The sequence below is a fragment of the Calidris pugnax genome, unplaced genomic scaffold (assembly GCF_001431845.1).
Source record: "Calidris pugnax isolate Ruff unplaced genomic scaffold, ASM143184v1 scaffold70, whole genome shotgun sequence".
Lineage (NCBI taxonomy): Eukaryota > Metazoa > Chordata > Aves > Charadriiformes > Scolopacidae > Calidris > Calidris pugnax.
The window spans coordinates 13,301,207-13,322,196 of record NW_015090862.1 but is presented as its reverse complement, the minus strand read 5'-3'; the positions used below and the strand labels follow the sequence as shown (position 1 = coordinate 13,322,196).

The following is a 20,990-nucleotide window of genomic DNA, read 5'->3' as shown; positions in this document are numbered from 1 at the left end:
ATTCAAGTAACTTCACTTTACAAATCTGTTTCAAGAGGGAATTTTTTGATCGTACTAGTCCCCAATTAAAATATGTCAATTGCTATGCAAAAAACAGCTTAGATTTTTTGCTCACACAAGTATATATGAATCGCTTTCATACATTTCTTCCTGTCTTGTGGCCTAGTTTTTCTTTACTAGAAACTTCCAGCAAGGCTTCTACAGTTCTTGTGTTTGCCATGGTACATATTGCAAGTCTTTCAGCTCCCCTGAGATTCCGATAGCACCTTTTAGGAATCTTAAATCTCTCTGTGGACCCTGAATTTTCAGTGCTAGCTTTTCTTGGCGCTTAAATGAACTCTCTTAAACCTTTGCCAAGTCTTGCCAGGGTTTGTGAGCTCTCTGGAGAATTTGGTTCCGTTTTTTGGTTTTACAGTAACTCTGTCTGTTACTGCTTGTTATAAATGTATATTTTTATTTTTTTTCTGAATGTTTTGCAGAGTTCTGCAAGCCCATCAGGTTTCTCTAGTGGATACTTTATTTTAATAAGTGTGTATTGAATGCTTCGTTTAACTTTACTATTGTGAAGTGCCCAGAGACACTGTGCTTGGATGAGCAGTTATGTAAGTGCAATTTGTTTTAGTTTTTTAGTATCAGAATTAGCATTCAGCTGAGATTTGAAGGCTCATAGTGCATGTGCATGGGGGAAAGTAAACAAATGAAAAAGAGCTTAGTGCATCTATGGACATAACCCCAAACTGCTTTCCTTCTCCATGACTGCTTGCTCTACTCACTGGCAGATCAGTCCCCCAAATGACCTTCTGGCAACGCTGGCGTGGCTGTTGCCTGAGCTCTGAGGATACACTGAAGGATTATCTTCATGTGAGCAGAGAGCTGAATTTGCTTTGCCGAGAGCTGCAGGACTCAGAAGTGTTGACTCTCTTCACGTGTGGCCCTCCTCCCCCCTCTTTCCCTTCTCCTCTATCATTATTTAATAATTACTGTTTGATGTGCCTATCCTGGTGAACAGATGCTTTACTGGTAAAGCTTTGTTGTCTACAGGCTGGATGTGGTCCTCATAGCAGTTGACAGGTCTCATACAAGGAAAATTCAAATTACACACACTTTCTCTGACCTGGAAGAATTCCATTTTTCTTCTCTTCTAAACCTGAGACTCTTACAGAAAGGATATCGTAGGGCAGATGGTACACACCTTTGTGAGCAGGAACACGAGAGTGAGTGGCATTCTGGGATTTATTTTTTTCAGTAAGTGGAATGACTTATCAAAGTATTTGCTATCAGTTACTAGCTATTGCACAAAGCTGTATCCAGTTAGCGGCAGGGTGTTAGGTCAAGCAAGCTTTGTACATCCTATTTTTCTGTCGGGTTCTCACATAGGGATAGTATTTCTAACTTGCCACTCAAGTCTTCCAAAGTCTTAATAGTCTCTCTGAATACATGGGGGAATCATGCAAAGTGTTAGCCAGTTCACAGCACTGGAGAGAAGTATCATGTTGGGGTAGAACATCTAGGAGGAACGTACCATGTGCTGGCAAAGAAAGAATGCAGGAATACATGTCTGGTTGAATGGAAAATAGCCACTTCCCTTCAAAATGGGGTGGAATGTATAATGAGAAAATAAGAGAAAGTGGTTTTTGTGGGGGTTTGGTCTTGATTTGATTCTCTGTGGTGGTGGTGTGGAAGTTTTTTGTTTCTGGCTTGACTTGGAAGCTGTATTGCAAACAGATCTGATCTGTAAATACTGTTAATCTCCACAGAAGGGAACATTTATTGCACAGAAAGCAAACAGTGTCTTATAGGAACTCCTGACTCCTCAGTGGAATTCATAGGCAGAGTTAGAAATCCCATGTCAGAAAGGAGAAATATAACAAGCCCGGATTCATACGGGTCATTGTTGAGTAATCTGTAAGGATTTTATTGCAGAGTTTATATTTGCCATACAATCAGCCTGTGAAGTTAGTAGAGGTCATCCCAAAACACCCAGTATAGAGGGAATTTCCAGCGATGTTGTAGATATTAGCAGTAATATCTTCGTAATCATATTTGGTTTACAACGTGGCTTGATAAAAAAGGATGGGGTGGAAATGGGGGGGTGAATGAGAAAACCCTTCTAGTGCGAGCAACTAACACAGTCTAGTGTTACTTTCCATAGCTAGCCTGTGTCTGCCGTGCTAAGGAGTTGGCAAACTATGCACTTGGTTTTGTGTTATTTTATAAGCTACCACTCAGCATATTTCAGTTAATGCTGCTTTGTCAGAACTATAATTTACTAATGGAGGAAGTATAGTGTATCTTTGTATATGTCAGCTTGTGGCCAGCTCCACCATAAATCACACCACAGCCTCATGTACAGCGAGGCCCTTTTTTGTGCTTCTACGCTGAACTGAGCAACTTGATGACAAAATAAACCTGCCCTGTGCCAGCTCTTTTTTAAAGAAGAAAAACAGCATTATTTTTTTTTAACAATGGGAATTAATACTGAAGGATGAATGTGTGAGCGTACTCAGCATTACAGGGGGAAAACCAACTCTGCCTAATCTAGAGAAACCTTTTTATTTTATGTTTTTTAGAGTTTATTATTAACTTCTTTACAGAAAACAACAGAACAAGTTTGGCAGAACAACGTTCCAGCCTCCTACGGGGCTGAAAATATATGTGCTCAAAAGCATCTTATTTTGGAATACCACCACCTCATTGTCATGCAGGTGTGACTCGCAGAGACTTATCCCTGCTGCTTGTTTTTATTGAGGAAGGTAGCTGAGGTGATGGAGAATGGGGACATAATGCACCTCAGCTTGGGAGGAGGGATTTCAGTGTTCCTCACCTTTGTCTCTTTCTTCTTCTTGGCCTCTTTCTCTCTTTTCTCCTTTTTTTTTTTCTGTCTTCATTGCCAGCTGGCAGGTCACTGTTCTGCTTTGCTCTGTGGTGTTAGCTTGCTGAAAATCTGATTCCCCTACAAAGCTTTGCAGGCCCCAATCTGGAAAAGAGACTTCAGGTTTCCAAGCAGATTTGTCTTCTGGGGTAGGGGGATGATGGCCTAATCAATGCCCAGTCCATGAATCCTGAACAGGACTAAACCTCATAGATGATATTGGACAGGGTTAGGCCAGGATGATCTAGTGATGGTCCAGGAAGGAGCTGTATCTTGGAGCACGTTCCTCATGGAAGGCTTGTCTCATTAAAGATCAAGTACAAGGGTTCTTTACTATTTACTGGCAATAATGTTGTATTGGTCCAATTATTCTGTAATTTATTAGCAAAATATTTGGAGGAATGTGAATTTTCTGATTCACAGCAACTGCTTTGAGAGTTTTTTTCCTTCTATTCCATTTACCTCCTAAGTTCCACAGGAGTAGAAGACAGCAAGGAGGAGTCATACCTCCTGGACTACTGGGCTAAGTAGGGTTTCTAGAAAAAGCTAATAGAGATCTGAAGTCATCGCTGCACTTTTTTAATTTTTTTTTTTTCTAGGCTTCTACGCACTCCTCTGCTTGTGATTCTTGCTGTTAATCTATGATGCTACGCTTTGCCCTTCTGCATTATTTATTTTGGTTTAAGTTTCAGAACAATCATCTGCAAATTGCAATTCTTAGTACTCATTTATATGCAGAGATTGCACTGATTTAACTAACAGATTTTTAAATCAACTCAGTTAATTCGATGCAACCCATATGTGAGCAATTAGCTTAAGTCAGTTAAGAATCCTCTTCATGGATATAAGCCACATTTAAAATAAGAAAGTCAGAATACAGGAATTAGAAACAGGCTAAAGGACATAAATTTAAAAGTAAAGTTTTATTTAATTTGATCTGCTTTCATCAAATCTTAGTTTATATTCCTAGTTTTTCACTGATTTACTGCTTTGCTGCATGAGTGGCTTCACTTCTCAATATCCCTGCCTGCAAAATTAGGATTTGCTGACATCGCTTGTAGGAGGATGCAAGCGGGGCTGTTTGGGAAAATGTGTTTTTCCCCCCTATGGAAAGCTTAAGCTTTTCTATGAATAATGAATAGTCAGAACTTGAGCCAAATCTTCCCATTTAAAAACAGTATTTCCATTTGGAAGTGTCATTGTGGTGCCATTTGGGAGCTGTTTGGCTGCCCTGTTGTCCTGGCTCCTTCAGCCAAACTACAACTCCCATGTGGCAGTGTAATTCTGTACCTTACTGAGTTGCTGTTATGGAGCACTAGGAGACATGTGGCCCATCCAAAGAGACCCTCTGACAGAGAGGGATGGGTGCCTAAGAAACCTCAAATACATGCTTTCTAACATATGCTGAGACATCTCTCTTAAACAGTTCTGATGTTTTGGATGGTGCAATTTGGAGTTGTGACTGAAAAGTCAAATGTTTTGAGGGGAATAAGGTGTTTGATTGGTGAGGAAAAACTGACACCCTGCAGAAAGTAGATACGTGTTATAAGAAAGTTCTTGAGCTGAAAATTGACTATTCCGTCTAAAACCAGTGCCTAAAAATGCTGTTTTAAGGCTTTCTTATTAATGACATGGAAAATGTTTAAAGATACAGAGAAGAGACTCTTGGGATGACTCCATCTTATGGACAATGTCAAGAAACTGAGAACCCGGTTTTTATTTGCTCCCTGCATCCTTAATTGCTCCTTCATATAATGGTACAAAGCGGTATTACTTGCATTATTCTCATAAATGATTATTCTCATAAATGACAGTGCAAAGTGTGGGCAGCTGCAGGTGAATGAATTATCTGGTATTTCATAGTTACTGTTGTTACAACTAGAAAAAATAGAAATCTGATAGACATCCTTTGATGTGGAACTGGGAGGAAGGGAGTTCATCTTATCTGTGACAATGCTGTTAACTCACCTTTTCAGTAGATCGTGTGAACTTCTTGTCTTATTTCATTATGACATTGACAGCATTAGCTGGGGTGAAGCAGATCTCATTCTGCCTCTCTAACTGGTTTGTGACCAATTGTGACTTAATGAAACGTGTCCACAGAGAGAAAAGGAAACCTTAAAGCAGGGGGAGCTGAGCGAGGGTAGAGACACAGTTACATGCACCGAACAGGAAGAGCACAGGCTGCATCGTTTATCTTGGGAAGCAAGGGTTGTCCGTTGTGACAAAATCAGTCAGATGTAGCAAGTGAAACACTGAAGGCTCATTACACTAATTAGTATCAGTGCTCAGCTGTAGGGAAACAAGAAGAAACTGGCAGAGTGATACTTTAGGATAGCATTTGCCCAAGAAGAAGCATTATGCATTATGGATTCGTTAGTGCCGGAAGGGAAGAGTTGTACAGCAGCCACACAGCCATTCTTTCAATGGCATCCTGAAATTGGTTGGAATCCAGATATCTCCTGAATGACACGTGCCAAGTTTGGCATTATGTGTGTGTGTAAGGTGGAATAAAAAAACCAGAAGAAAGTAGTAAAAAAAATTTCCTCTTAAAGGCCTAGAGATAAAATAAACCAGGAAGTAAGAGTTCACAGTGCAATTGAAACATCACCATTGCTTGGTACTTTATTGGGATCTCTTAGGAGAAAGGTTGACTTTCTGGCCTTGGTTTTTGACATCTAGTTAAACAGTGCATGCCTGCCTTGGTGCTCTAACTGTGGCTTTTACTCATGATGAAAGCTGATGTGATAGCAAGACATGGTGCAAATGAGGCTTGAGAGTAATTAACATTGCAGTAGGTCATAGTTGGGGAAGAGGAGTGTAAATACAATTTAGGAACGAGATGCAGGCTTGAAGAAAGAGATACAGAATAGGGCTCTTGAACTCCCAGCTGCTTTGGTTATGTTGGGAAGGCAAACTCCTCTTGAGCGTGGTTCTGTACAGGCATCTGAGCATTCACGCTGCTCGCAGTCAGAATGAAAAAGAGAATGATCAGTAGTGAATTGTTAGCTGCAGTAATGCCGATGGGAACTGTTTAATTCATCAGTGTCTGTGTATATGCCTTGTAGCTATTCACCTGTATTTCACTGTAAACAAGGGAAAATCTAATAACTTCACACCCTGAACAAAGGAAGAGCATCCCCTTTTCACTCCTTGGAGTAACCAAGTGAGGCGATCCCCTCACTGCAGGGAAACCCTGGGGCTTGCCAAGGTGCAAAAATGAGGTGTCCCGGAGGGAGACATCCCCATTAAGTGGCCCACTTTCATGGTGGGAAAGATATTCTGCCATGAAATTAATGGTGTAGTCCAGAGCACAGTAGGAAAAATACCTTGCCCTCTAATCCCCCATCTTTGACTCCGGCTGTAGTGCAGGGCTTTATATAAGGCTATAAAATGAAATGGATTAAATGAAGAGCTCTACAAAGAGGTCCTCAGCTCTTTGCATTTTCTCTTATGCTGTTAAGACACAGAAATTTCAAAGGATGGAAGCTGTCATTCTGAAGCTTCGGAAAAATATCCAAGCACTGAAAATCCAGACTGTTTTACATCACATAAGCATACTGTTTCATTGGATTGCTCTCAGTGTAAAGCCTCCAATATTTGCTTTGTTCTGGTGATATTCTGTTTCTAGAATGATTGTTGGCATCACAGGGCAATACCACGATGCAAAGCCTGGGTGGCGTTGGATGAGCATCTCTGTAGAATGAACATATGATGAATACAGTAGTGGTTTCAGCACGTGGGCTTGAACAAAACCAGAGTCAAAGCCACAAAATAATGATTATATTTCTGACGCCTTCCTTTAAATTACAAGAGAGGGCTTTGCTGGTGCTGTTCCTTCATCACATCACTGAGTCTTGCTCTCTGAAAAGATTTAAAATCAAGAGAAATTAAGGATTCCCCCCCCCCCACTCTGCCATCTTCATTTTTTCCCAGGTTGCTCTGAGTTTTCTGAATGGCAAGACCAAAACACATTAATACAAATATTCCTACTCCCATCCTAGGCAGCAGTTATTTATAAAGTCCAGCATGCTGTGTCTGGTTGAGTCTGCCCCATGCTGCTCAGCCGCATCCTGATGTTTACTTGTGCCTACTTCCTTTTATATAGATATTCTTATCCTATGCTAGTACTGCTGTCTGCTTTTAAGATGCGCAGTGAATGGTGATGCTGCTCTCTACATATCAAACACAATGCATCCCTTTAGATTTTATAGTTCCCTGTGCCCCAGGTGCAGTTATTATCAGTTCTGACATCATTCATTTGATATGATGGGCTCTGTCTTTCCATTTATCTGTAATGGACAGGAGACTTTGAATCATTTTATCTTCCAAGCACAGCAACATCTTTTCGTTAAAAAGTGACTTTCTCCATTTCTTGTATTCTTCCTTGTCTAATATCGTGTGCATTATATTTATCCCCCAATCTCTTTATTCTCTACCTCCTGTTCTCTTTTGTTTTGTTCTTCCCATGTATCTACCTTTTTAACTCTACCTCCCTTCCCCCCACCCCCCCCGACAATTTCTCTACCTGTTCAGGGCACTGGTCCAGGCTTATTGCAATTAACTAAAAGCTTCCATTGACCAAATCAAGCCTTAGGTTATGACCAGGTGGCATCTCTCCATCCATACACACAGCTTGTGCGGGATTCAGTGCAGTTTAGTGCAGTTTTGTCCTCAAAGCTAAGCAGGCTTAAGAGTAAGGCAACAAAGAAAACACATCTTTAGTAAAACTTAACGTCAGGCTTTGAGGTACAAGATTAAAAGCAGGGTCTTACAAGTGAAAACAGATTTAAAATACAATTCTCTCTTAAACCGAATGAGTCTGTTCTTTAGCTACTTAACCTTTCTCATTAACTCCCTGTGAGGTGTCCCTGCCTTCAGAGCAAGAGTCTAATGCTTCAGTTAGAAGTGCAGTTATGTCCTATGGGTTCAGAAGCAGAATCTCAACCTGAGCTTTCCGTCTGTGATGTAGCAACTTGATATGCCATGGTTCCGGTTTTCGTAGAGTAGTTCTCCTACATGGCTACCTGCATTTATATATCTTTAGAGCTGAGGATTGCAAAGAAATAGGAATATTCTTGGTAGCATATAATGAAGATATTTGAAGCTAGCACTGACCAACAAATTCATCTAAGGATGAATTTACTCTACTTGGAACCAGTCACATGAGTTATGTTTTCTTCAGGGAATGCATGGCTTGAATGCTTTGGTTTTATTAATCTTACTGGAGTATCTGGCACTATTAGAATATATCTGAAGGACAGGCTGCCCAAGTGTTTCTTTCCCTTGCCCTTTATCTTCCTGATAGTCAGTGTTTTCTGGCCACATCCATTTGGAAAAGTTTAGTTAGTAAGGATCAGAGAATTTCCTTCCACCGGCTCCATAACTTCTCTTGAGCCATTCTACAGATACCTACAGAAATACTACTAGGGTCTGCTTGAGAAGGTCAAAAGGGTTGGTTTCGTCTCTTTTTGCTGTGCTCTACCTGGTAGCCATGCACTGCCCTGGAGACCACTAATAGCTGTTCCATAGGCTGAGGCACATCAGAGAATGTCCTGGCTGTTTACAGGGGAAGAGGATGCAGGGCTGTAATAAAGGCTTCAAGCTTGTGAACAAGAGAAATGCAGTTTGTTTTGAATATAGCTGGATAATGCATCTGGGTTGAAGATATGTAACAAATAGAATTACAGGTAGTCTGTATAGAGGCACAGAGGTGGGGTTTTATTTACTTACTGGAATTATTTTTGGCAAATGTTTTCATAATTTCCTTTGAGCTGCTACTAGTCCCATCCAAGGTGGCAGGTAGTCTTGCTAATGCTGCAAAGCAGAAAAGACACATAAAATGTTTAAAGCAAATATAATACCTTGGAACTGTGTTGTAAGAAATGCCTTTGATTTGAGCAGTGAATTTCATTAAATCCTGCCAAACATTCAAAGCCAGTCTCAGCTTCTCAGTCCCTTTATTTGCTATCAGTACTTGAAATCAGCTTAATATTTTACCTTCACCCCTGGTTGCAGAGCATAACGGACAAAACCATTATCTGCGAATGTCATCGCTATTAAGAAAGAAAAGAAAGGAAGGAACAAGGGGGAACAGGGCTGGCATCTACAAAAGTAAACAGACTTTAACAGTATGAAGAGAGGAGGGAGCAGGATGGGAAAAATCAGCCTCTCATAATTTAATTAAATTTCTGCATCTCCTTAAGAGCTGTGGATACAAGCTGCCAGGCTGAGGGCTAATATTTAAAGGTCATTTAAATGAGCAGAGATGTTAATCGTTGAAGGGACAAAGCTGAACTTTGTCTCCCAGCTCTTGCCTACATGCCGAGATGTTGCTTCTTTCCCTGCAGTCAATAAGAGCTTTCAAATGATTGTTTTAGAGTTGGATTACAAATACTAAACTAATGCTAAGCAACCAGCAACATCTGTGAACTGCAGGGGAGGGATTGGCTTGTCATAGGGTCACCTCTACGAAAACTCACAATTTGCATCAGAGCAACCGAGTTAGTAAATTGTATTATGGACAGAGTGAAACCTGCCCAAACAGTGAGGGTGCTGTGGAGAGCAGAGATGTTGGCATGTGGTTTGGAACCTGTGCACGTGTGTGAGTGATGCACAGCAGTGCATGGCCCATGGCAGAAGCAGATTCTGCAGTAGGAATCACCAGTGCCTTGTCACACTGTCTACTTGGCTTTGATGTGTGTTAATAGACTCGATTTGGAGTTTTTCTTACATGCTTTTCTAACAGATAATGGGATTTATTTATATGTTCTGCAAGAATAGGGAAATTTTTACAGAAGCTTTTAGTTCAGTCTAAGAAATAGTGAAATAAAAATTGAGCTCGGGGTTGGTTTGACATTAATCTCTGCATTTACTGAATCCTTTTAGGAGTAGTTTTCAGTTGTCATGTTTCTACTCTCCTGCATGTTTGGTTTAGTATGTTGGACTCTTGCAGCGTTTACCAAGCATTTTAGCAAAGGGACATGTGTGGACGATTTGGGTAGATAGAAACTAGTGCCAATACCAACAGGAAAGATGGAGGAAGTAGGGTTTGAAAAACTATTTCTGTAGATCTGAAATAGCAAGACATTCCCCCCCCCGGCCTTCCCGCCTTGATGTTAAATTGAAGCATGATAATGAAAATCCAGCTATCATTCTTTCCACAGAATGGAAATTCTGTTGTTATTTTTCAATTACTTGTGTTCCTTGATATAACTGTGGTGCAGGAAGACATCACATACTTAAGTCAAAGAAGCGTTTGGGTCTTATTTTTTACTAGTCACTCTGGAGAAAGATGAGTTTCTGAATGCAAACCAATGACTTTTTATGTGAAGTTGTACCTATTGAAAGGAAACAAAAGTTCTTGGCAGAAATACAGCTGCTAATCTCAGTTGAGCAGCTGTTGTCCTGAAGATCAGGAGAGGTGAGCCTAAAGGTAACTTTATCTGAAGAGCCTTTAAGAAACATAACAGAAGTTGTCATGTTTCATGTAGAATTTTTGGCAGAAGCATCATGCAGCATTTGCCAACTTCCCATGTGTTAGCTATTGCTAATGTTTTCCGATTTGCCGAATGAGTAACGTGGGAATTATGGATTACAAGGAAAGAAGGGAATTCAGCTAACAGGGAAACTGGAGTAAACTTGGAATGGATCTTGTGATGTTGCCAGAAACCCCAAGATGGCATCAGAGACCTTGTTTTTCTACATTAAAAATGTATGAAATATTCTTAGTGACTCTTATTTTTTTGTCTTCCGTTCTTAACCGGTTCTGTTGTTAATATTTTTTATTTTTATTTTTAAAGCACTCCTGTTTTAACGCCCTTTTTCTTCAAGCATTGTTTGCAAGGCACTGATAATGCTAAAGATGCTACATGCAACACACCCAAGCTGCAGTATGAAGCTCTGCCGGCACAACAGACTACATCCTCAGGAATACATTTATACTTTATTTTGTTCTAGGAGGCCAGAACAACAAAGCTGAATGCACCTCTGTAGTTAGAAATTCACCCAACAATTAGGGTTTTCTGGGGACTCTTTTTTTTTTTTTTTTTTTTTTTTAAGCACAAACCAGCCTAAGTTTACAATGCCCCTAGAAGCATTCTAATGCTGAACTGGGTAGTATGGAGATGATGAGGACCTACCACAATATCTCATATTATGGAGGGTTGATTCCTGAATTTTATCAGCACACCATGATTTGAAAATTGTGAATCAAATTACAGCAAATTCTTCGAGGAGGGGAGGAGGGTGAGGAGACTCTGATCTACACAGTCGCTAACAAGGGATGTTAGTTGACTTTTGCAAAATTCTACAGTGATGTACTGCTCCATATGGTCCAGTATCCTGCACAGTCTTCCACTGATCACCGAGTCGGTAACAGAATATGCTAAAGCCAACTAAGGGAAACATCTTCGCAGTGCAAATCTGGGATCCTTATTGAGCTTTTTATTCAGCCTTTGCAGTGAAGCTAGGTAATTGTTCTACATAATGATGTAGCATGCATCAAGATCTTCTTGATGCGCTTTAGATAGCGGCATTTCTTGTGAGTGGAGAAGCTTAAATGAGATATCTAGCTCATCTCATTTAAGTGCATTCATATTTCAGACTGGTCGAAGAGATTCAAGTGCCTGTCTTCAATTAGAAATGAGTAGGAGTTGGATGTACTTGTTTGCTATGGAGGTTTTGAGAAGCCTGTGCTCGATGTAAGCTGGTTGAATTTCATAGATAGCACAGAATTTAGAACATTTCAGAAGACTTTTGTTTGTAAGTAGTCATTTGATTTGTACATACTTAGGTGAAGGAAAAATTACATTTATTTTCAAGACTGCAATTATGTGAACCTTGGAAGGAAAAAAAATTGTAAAATTCATATAATACAAACACCTTTGAAATATAGTAAGGACCATCGGTTCATTCCAGCCAAATGTTGAAAACCTTTATATCTGTGTTGCAATTGACATTCCCTGTCCTTATGCCAGAGCTTGCCAGAACCAGAAAATTTTTGGAATCAGCTGTTGCTTTGCTAGTCTGTTATGTGTTGCTTTCTGATTTCAGCCATCGTTGTTCACTGAGTGGGGATGATCTGAACAGGCAGTGGTTGACACCCAGTTCCCAGCTCCATCCAACTATTTATCATGCCAAAGGTCTTCTCTATTACCTGCGCAGCATTGGCCGAGCTCCTCTGGTGAGTCTTTTCCAGGATCTTTTGTGAGTTACTGCGTATGGCTTGCATACTGTAGTTGTGTGAACACTTTTGTTTTAGAGCTAGAGAGATTTGGAAAGCGTCATGTGTTGTTACACTTTCATTTTACAAAACTGTTTTGAAAGTCTTGCATATTTATTACTTAATGAATCTTCTAACTAACAATTCCAAATTTCAGAATCTGCACACCTGGAATATAAATGAGAAAATTAATTCCTTAAAGCTCTGTAATAGACTCAAAGTACTCAAACAGAGATAAATATTATGAGTATGTCATTGTTATCTTCATGGCAATGATAGGAGAAATTCCACAATGATTTAGTGTGAATGGACTGTGCAAAAGCCCATGATGGAATAACCCATACCATCACAAAAACACAGGGAACAGCCCTCGAAATGTCTGAACTTTGGTTCTGGGATGGTGCTGCTTTAGTGACGGGAAGAAAACAGCTGGGTTTGAGGAGTACTAGAAATGTGTGAGAACTGGGTCTCGTCTCAAAGCTGTAAATGGCATAGGGCTGGGATCCCTCCCATCTTCTCAGTCTTGATGACCAGCAGAATGAAAAGATGATTCTGAGACCTCAGGAGAAAAAACACAGGGAGGTTTAAATGTTAATCAACACATGTGAATGCACAGACTGGCAGGCTGGCTGCTGGTAGCTACAGTCAGGCAGGAAACATCCAAGGACACCAAATTCCCTCTGGATGTGATAAGTGAAGCTCCAGGGAAGGTGAAAATGTCTGTGAGCTTCTTTAAGTGAATTCTTGTGGGAATGTGGTTTTTGACTAAAGCAACAGCCCTGAAGTTCAACTCTGCAGTCCAAGGAATATTATGGAAACTCAACTCACAGTTGAGTATTTACTCACCAACCTTTTCCTTTGGTTCGGAGCGGTGTAGGTTCAGTCTCGTTTTACCCTGTTATTTGCTCTCTGGCCTTTTTTAATACACAATCTCCCTGTCATATGCCGGTGCGTAAAGTTGAACGTGCACTCAGTGCAAGTTTTCATCATCGCTGAGTGAAGGGAGACTATTGATCCTATCGTCTCCCTCACTTGCAGGCTGCATGTCAGACTTGGTAAACTGATTTTTCTTTGCCTTTGAAGAGTACATTGATTTTAGCTTATATGTGCTCAGAAATGCCTTTTCCCTCCTCCAGAAGAGAGCTTGGTTTCTTCTTCTTTTTTTTTTTTCTCTTTTTTTCCTCCAAGATCCCATGGAGCCAAGTTCACTGATAGCCAAATGATGTCTGTGAAATGATTTAGTTTCATTTATCCTGGGGATGCACGAGCAGTTTCTTCAAAGCTGCTTGAAGGAGAAAGGGAAAGAACTTTAAAGTTGTCTTTCAAACCAAAGCCATTTGAATTGGTAACTTCTACAGACAACAGTCTGCTAAATGCTTCTTTTGTTTGGTTTTTTTTAACTTGTTGGCTCTGGGAACACTAGTAGGACAAGGACTAGTTGCACTGTGGCATTACTTCTCTCTGTGGCATGGGATCTCCTTTTGACTGAGAGCAGGAAAGTGGGAGTGTGGGAGACCTTTTGTCTGGGAGCAGCCAAGTCTGATAGGGAGAGAGAATTTGCTCACTCCTTGAGCATTTGTGGTGAGAAACTTGCCATGGTTTAAAGGTTATGGTTGACAATGCAGCTGCAGCACACAGCACTTGTACAGAGAGTCTGAGGTGCAGTGAAGAGCAGGATGGCAGGGACAGAAAGAACTTTCTAGGGACCAGGAGGCATTGAGCAGAGTTTGCTGCTATTCAAAGGCATTATATTGGGCTTGGAAACAAGCATCTGCCTGCAAGAATGTGGCTCATTGTGAGGAAAAGAGCCCTAGACATGTCTACCTCAAAACTCTGATATTCAAAGCCCCGTCACTATGCTATTAAGGAAAATAATGAGGCTTTACACAACAAAATAACCCTAACTTAAAAATGTTCTGTTTTCCAACAGATTTTCTTGCTTTCCATTTTCTATTTTGCTTTTCCTTTATTTTAGAAGTTGCCCGGTTCTGTGACTCATGAGGAGGGTTGTTTTTGAGTTAGAAAGCAGTGCTTACCTTTAGGATGATCAGTGCTTGGCAAAGAGCTTTAAATAGATAAAAATTTGCGTGTGTGTCTTGAGTCATATCCCAGTGAATGCAAGCCTCGGGGGTTTGACTGGCTTGTGTGTGTTAGTGTCCCAGCCATATGGAAGGAGAGGCTGGAGAAAAAGGACTGGTAGGTTCCAAGTTTGATTAGTGTTTCCCCAGACACATCCCAGGAAGAATCAAACTACAGCTCAAACTACAAAATATAGCTTATCTTTGGCTGAATGGTGAGGCTTAACCTACCCTGTAGAGTAAAAATGAGGCAGAAGAATGTATTATAAAGAACAATTGATTATAGACATTGGGAGTGACTGCATTATCCAGAAAACTTAATTAAAATGTAGCTCTACGCAACTTACAAGCAGAACAAAATTATTTCCAGTAGCACTGCCTCTGCTGGGGAAGCCAGTGACAATCAGTGAAAGATCCTGTGGCCTTAAATAGTAGCAGTATTACAGAACCTGGCTTTGATAACCCTTTACCAATAATCTCTTCCCAGACCTGTCACTAAAGGCTCATGTGCATGTTTCTTGAGGTGCAGAATTATAGACCTGCTACTGATCAGGCAGCCCAGCTACCTGATTATCTGATCATCCTTCTGTGGTTTCTGATATGTAAAGTAATATTTTAGGCAGATAATATATTGTGTCTTTTGTGTGTTGGTAATTCTGTAAATTGGCAGGTAATTGATACCCAATTGAGCTGGGCTCTCTGCATTGAAATAAGACGAAAGCTATAAAATCCTCTTTGATATTCATAGGAATAAATTCTAGGTGGTACCTGTGGTTAACCTAAACTATGACTGTGTGTTGTTGATAGCTTAGATGAAATACTAGCTGGAAAAATGTCTGTCATTAAGAGAGCCAATAAAAGCAGCTCTTTGGAAGGAGACATTACAGGATAATTGCACGTGGCTCAAACAGAGTTACTTCAAGTGCAGGGGTTGCATAACCCTGCAAAATACGTACACAGCCTGCGGGGGCTGAGTTTCTGGGGTCTGTGCAATATTAGTTGTTTGTTTTTTTTTTTTCCTTTAGAAGTGATGCTGGTTGTAGTTTTGCACCAATGAGCAGCTCTCAGGCTTCTCTGTCCTTCCCTTTCTGCCTGTGCCAGGCAGTGAGGATGGTTGTAGGGCAGGAGAGGTTGTTGCTGGATGGGTCACTGTCCACATGCTTCATGTGTGGAAAGTGCATGGTGCACTTTGAGGTGTATAATTGTCCAGCTAATTAGGAGCAGTGAGATGGTTCTTTATGTATGTGTGCCTTAGCCTCTCCAGTATGACAACCGACTGTTTGTCAGAGGAGCTGAAAGACTGTACACCCTCAATTCCTAGATAATTAAACTCCCTGACTTGCTGCAGCTAAACTTAGTTACTGTATAGCTGGTAAATGAACATTAGGGTAAATCTTGCCCTAGCAGTTGGTGGAAGAAGCTCATCTACTCCATCTGTTTCTCCCTTCTTGTAAATGTATTTATATAAGAATATGTATATTTTTTACCTGATATTTCTCCCCCAACTCTCTTTATATTGATCCACAATCCTTCCCTACCTTCCTACACCCATTCTTTTGTCTTCAACATTAGCCCTGGAAAGCTGTTTCAATGAAATCTTGAAGCTCTGTTTTACTCCGTGGTGAATATTAGTTTAAAATGAATCAATTCCTTCTCTTCAGAGATTCTTGTCTTTTCATTGACAGATTTCTGAATATTCCTGATAAAGACATGGAGAATATATGTAACAGCAGTGTGTATATCGACTTAATATCTCAGAGGGCACTGAGATTGATTATTCTTTAAGACTTGGGTCAATATTTACCTCTTGGGTCATTAAATCGTGATTTTCATTTCTATAGGAGTCGATATCTGCCTATAAAGGCAATCAAAACTTCCGCTAAAACTGGGAATGTAGCATGTGCCTAGTTTATATGACAGCTTGCATAAGAGAGACAGATGAGAGAGACAGCTAGATTAGACCATGTGGAATGAGATTATTTGCTATGAAGATAAGATCACGTTCTGTGCTTGGCTTCCAAGAATTCATGCAAAGATCTGATAACATTGTGCAATACAATTGCATGATTATATTTTCCTAAAAATGATGTAGCATAGGTTTTGAATTTAAAGAAGACCAAGTGATGATTAATAATTTGGGAAAGCACAGATTTCATATCTCATGAGGATAATACTGGAGTTCAGGAGTTTAGAAGTACAAAAAACCCGACAAATTGCTCTGTTGTTGTATCATGAGTTACCATGAACTCTTATGTTCCTGAGTTGCCATGGATTCTTGCACAGGTGTCATGTTTATTTCTGCTGCAGATGGAAATGCACCAGTCTTGACTCTGCATCCCTGAGATCATGTCAGATTGAATAGATAAAGAAAGACACAATTGACTAACAAAGTTTGACACAGGTTATAGGCATGACACAGTCTAAGCTCCTCTGTAGAGACCTGAAAAAAACATTAAACCCCCCATTATAGTGGTTATTATGAATAACCAGGAAATGTTTTCAGTCTTCAAGATTTTATCTCTTTTTTTCCCTTTTTTTTCCTTTTTTTTTTTTTTTATCCCTCTCCCTAGGTATTCTGTGACTACCATGGACACTCCCAGAGAAAGAACGTGTTTCTTTATGGCTGCAGCATCAAGGAGACCTTGTGGCAAGCGGGCTGCATGGTTGACACAGCAGTTATCACAGAAGATGTTGGCTACAGGGTAGGTTTGCTTTGTTCCTTTCTGCAATTACCAATGTGTATGGGCATGTACGCAACTCGTTAAGATAAGGCCAGCTCACAAATTGTGGAGATAGGTGAAAGTTCTGCTTTCTCCAGGGGAGTAACAATCCAGAGAGTTTCAAATCATTCATAATACATTCATGCAGCAGATATTAGCAAGAGTAGTAATAACGGGTCCTGATTTTTCTCATTTTAGTGAGATGCTGTGTTATATTCTTTGGCTACAGACAAATAGGACATATGTAATTTTTGTGTCTTAAAATTTCTAAATATGCATACACTTTTGTCCCCTCTCTCTGCCACAATAAGAAAATAAATAGGAATTATGTAATGGTAACTGAGGAAATGACAATGTGCCACTGTCCTACTCAGTTGAATTGTTTCATCTTCATCATGCTCCTGGTCCCACTAAAAACACCAGAGAATTCAAGGGGTGTCAAACGGATCTAATGTAGTGGACTTATCTCCACAGCAAGTGTTTGGTGTCATAGTGAGTGTAATTTTTCTGAAATTAGAAAGAACAAATACTAAAATCTGTTTTAGTTCTACTTCATGTGAATGTCTCATTCACCAGACTCTGATTTCCTACCTTTTTCTTTTTGTGTGTGTGTGTGTTTAGAAGATATCTTCCACTTAAACGACAAATTTCTGTGGAAAAAAAAAAGAATCTTATATGCTCTAATTATAGTTTTAAAAGAGGTTAATTTCACAAACCATTAATTGTGGCCTTAAACTGATTCTAGAATTATAGCTTGGTTCACTCCAACCTGAAGGAGGTTGAAAAGTGTGTTTCAGTTTACATCTCTGTATATTTTTTGCTACTTCAGCACAAATACTAATTATCCTCCCATAAGGATGCCACATCTTCCACGTTCTTCTCATGGCATTGTACACAGCATACTGAACATGAGGGGGCCCTGTGGCAAACACTTTGTTTCACAAAGAAAGCAGGGAAGGTACTTAAAGTCAGGACATCTTTTGCTGTGTTTGAATTCAGAGGGCTCCAAAAGGCTGAGGATGGTTTGCTGTCACACAAACGGAATTCAAATACTGCTTTTGGCATCTGGGGCCTGTCTTGCATCTCCCACAAAGAAAGCAGGAGCGAAGCTCCGAGGCTGTCCAAGAATACTTGACAGCCATCTATAAGAATGATTTTGTGGTTCAAATCCTCTCTTTTCCACAAAAAGGGAGATGGGTGCCTGCTGCAATTTCTGCTTATGGGTCACCCTTGTCCTTCTTAGGCAGTGGAAAATGGGTATACAGGAGAGCACATCTACAATTGCAAACTGCAGCAGAAAATCAGCCCTGTCTCAGACCTGCTTCCTTCCACTGTTTGCTCAAGTTTCTCTCCTGCCTTCTGCAGGTAGTTGAGGATTAATCTGGCCTCCATGATTGATTTTTCTCAACGGGAACAGGAAGCAAATACTTCAACAAAATGTTTTTGGAACAGCCTTTGCCTCGTAGCTCATAGACTCAGCTGTAACTTTGGCAATATACAGGAGTAAGAGTCTTCCTTACCTTCTTATATTTGGTGGCCTTGAGTGATTTGCACAGCATTGGCATCGCAAAGCCCGGCTTAAAGATTTGTCCTTTTGATAGTCATTCCAGGCCCCTTTGACAACAATCTTTGCAGGAACATTAGTAAAGAAATATAATTCCGTTCTTGTCTGATGGGATTGGAGGTTTATGGACAGGCTCCTGTGTGAGGGGAGTAGCTCCCTTTGCTGCTGTACATGCTAAATCCAGCTGTGCGCGAGAACAGTCACACTGCTGCATTAGCATAAAAGCATCCTTAAAAAGGGTGTGTTTTCACTCTTTCAAAATATACTGTTGAGAGATAATTAATGAGAAGAATAAGTAGAGAAGAAAGAACCATTAGTGCGAAATCCAGTGAACGCTGCTAAAATGAAAAGAATACTAAATTCAGGTTTGCTAATGCTCCTAAATGAGTCTTGTGTACAGAGACGTTACTGTTACCTGCCAGCGGTTTTATTTAATTAAATGTAAAAGATTGATTATGCATATAATTTCAATTGTTTTAAAAAGCTAAACCAGATTAGGGATCTGATTATTGTATTTGATAGTATATATTTACAAAAAAATCTGTGTGTTGGTTCAGATAAGGGCAAAATGAAAACTATCTGAACCTTCACATGCAGTTTAACTCAATCTTATGATTGTACCGAGGCTTATAAACATCAGGGTGATATGGTTCTGCTGCAGTTTTTAATTCCTTTTTAACCCAAATCTAGGAAAGCCTAGAAGCACTGCATGAAAGCATGCAATTTTGTGATCCCCAGGCAGCACATAGCACTCTGAAAGCAATCCAGAGATGTTGGATGCTTAGTCTACAGCAAACTGTCAATTTTAAAGATTCCTCTGTTCAGTGTGCCCCCAGGAAAGGGAGCACACTGGAGATCTTGCCTTAAGTTAGGCTCGCAGTGGTACCAGATTTAAAATGCAATCCCTTTCTTTGCTGCATTTTTTTTTTATTTGAAAAATGGACTTTATAGATCTTTAGATCTATACCTTACAGAGCTGGTAACGTTCACTGGAAGTTGTAGCGAGAATATGCTGAAAAATGAAAATTGCCTTTTTGTTACAGAGATGTGTACAGTTAAGCATTTTTGCAGGAGATATTGCAAAATAGTTTAGGTCAAAGATTTATCATTCACATCAAACACGTTTTAGGAAAAGAAGTGGTTTCACTTTCAATGAAACCAAATATTCCCATATAGTCCTATGAAGTAAAGCTCAACAGAACGGAACTACAATTGCTCAGAATCAGTCAGTGAAACTGATTGTTATTGGAAAGTAAAATTAGCTGTTTGGCTTTCACCACTCAAACTGAATGAAATTCAAGGGTAAATGCCATTAACAATAAGCGGGCACTCCTCCTACATGATTCCATTGAGTTCAGATGCTTAAGAAAGCTGTCATCAAAGAAATAATTAATGTCCTCATTGTGCTTGCTCTTCTCGAGATGGATCAAATGGTCTTTTGGCGCATGTTGTGATTAGCACACCAGCACTAAAATTTACACGTACTCATGTCATACTCATAGGCCTGTGTGTATGTGTACATTAAGGTCCAGTTTCTACACAGGCTGTTAATGTATCTGGTATATGTTTTTATAGAGTGTAAAAGTAACACATTTAGCATTGTGTAATGACTAAGTAAGTGTTGCCTCTGCACTGGTGAAAATATTTGATACTGCAGCATATTAGGAGTGTTTATGGACTTTGTTGGGAAATACAATTTTGAGAATAAGAAAATCAGCCAGGGTTAGGATACAATTTTTACTGTTTTTTCACGATTATTTTTTATTGTGCTTCTCTAAATGAGGTGTATAAAATATATCACTGGGGCTCAGCTGAGAATATTTTAGTTTGTTTCACAATGCAAGTTAGTTAAATGTTGAGCTCTATTTTCGTCTAATTATGTGCAACCTTCCATGAGAATACACAACCCCTTTCTCTGCTCTGTGCTAGGTTCAGACAAAACTCCTTCCATAGTGATGGATGAAGGGAGGAGATATAGAATAGGTGGAGAGGGGAGAATGGGAATATCAGGTACTGAACTGTGACTGGACCCCTCTTAGCAGCACAACGGGAAGGTGTAGGGTAATGGGAATTCCATCTAAACATAAGGAGGAACTTCTTCACTTTGAGGGTGGCAGAACACTGGAACAGGCTGCCCAGAGAGGTGGTGGAGTCTCCATCTCTGGAAACATTCCAAACTCACCTGGACTAGTTCCTGTGTAACCTGCTCTAGGAGGACCTGCTTTGGCAGGGAGGTTGGACTAGATGATCTCTAGAGGTGCCTTTCAACCCCATATCATTCTGTGATTCTGTAATGTTGAAGCATCTTGAAAACAAAACTCTGTGACTTCAGTAGTCCCAGAATAGTGGGTGTGAAAATGTTTGATTTTTGAATGAGATGTACCACCCGTACTGGAAATTTTGCATTTCAGTATTTGGGATGAAACAAATATAAGAATCTGAGGTTTTCACATGGGAGGGACATAATGTACTGGTTGGAGCTCTCAGTAACTGTTACTACAGATAGATTTGATGATGTACACGTTAAAAACCA

At 40.0% G+C, this 20,990-nt stretch overlaps 1 protein-coding gene across 1 annotated transcript in view; it reads left to right on the top strand.

The window, feature by feature from the left end:
• Window positions 1-20,990, top strand: part of AGBL1 (ATP/GTP binding protein-like 1) — a 309,960-nt gene that overhangs the window by 160,286 nt on the left and 128,684 nt on the right. Inside the window, exons 19-20 of the mRNA XM_014944285.1 lie at window positions 11,927-12,056; window positions 16,744-16,875. Of these exons, the coding sequence (XP_014799771.1) occupies window positions 11,927-12,056; window positions 16,744-16,875 (262 nt within the window). The remainder of the gene's footprint in view (window positions 1-11,926; window positions 12,057-16,743; window positions 16,876-20,990) is intronic.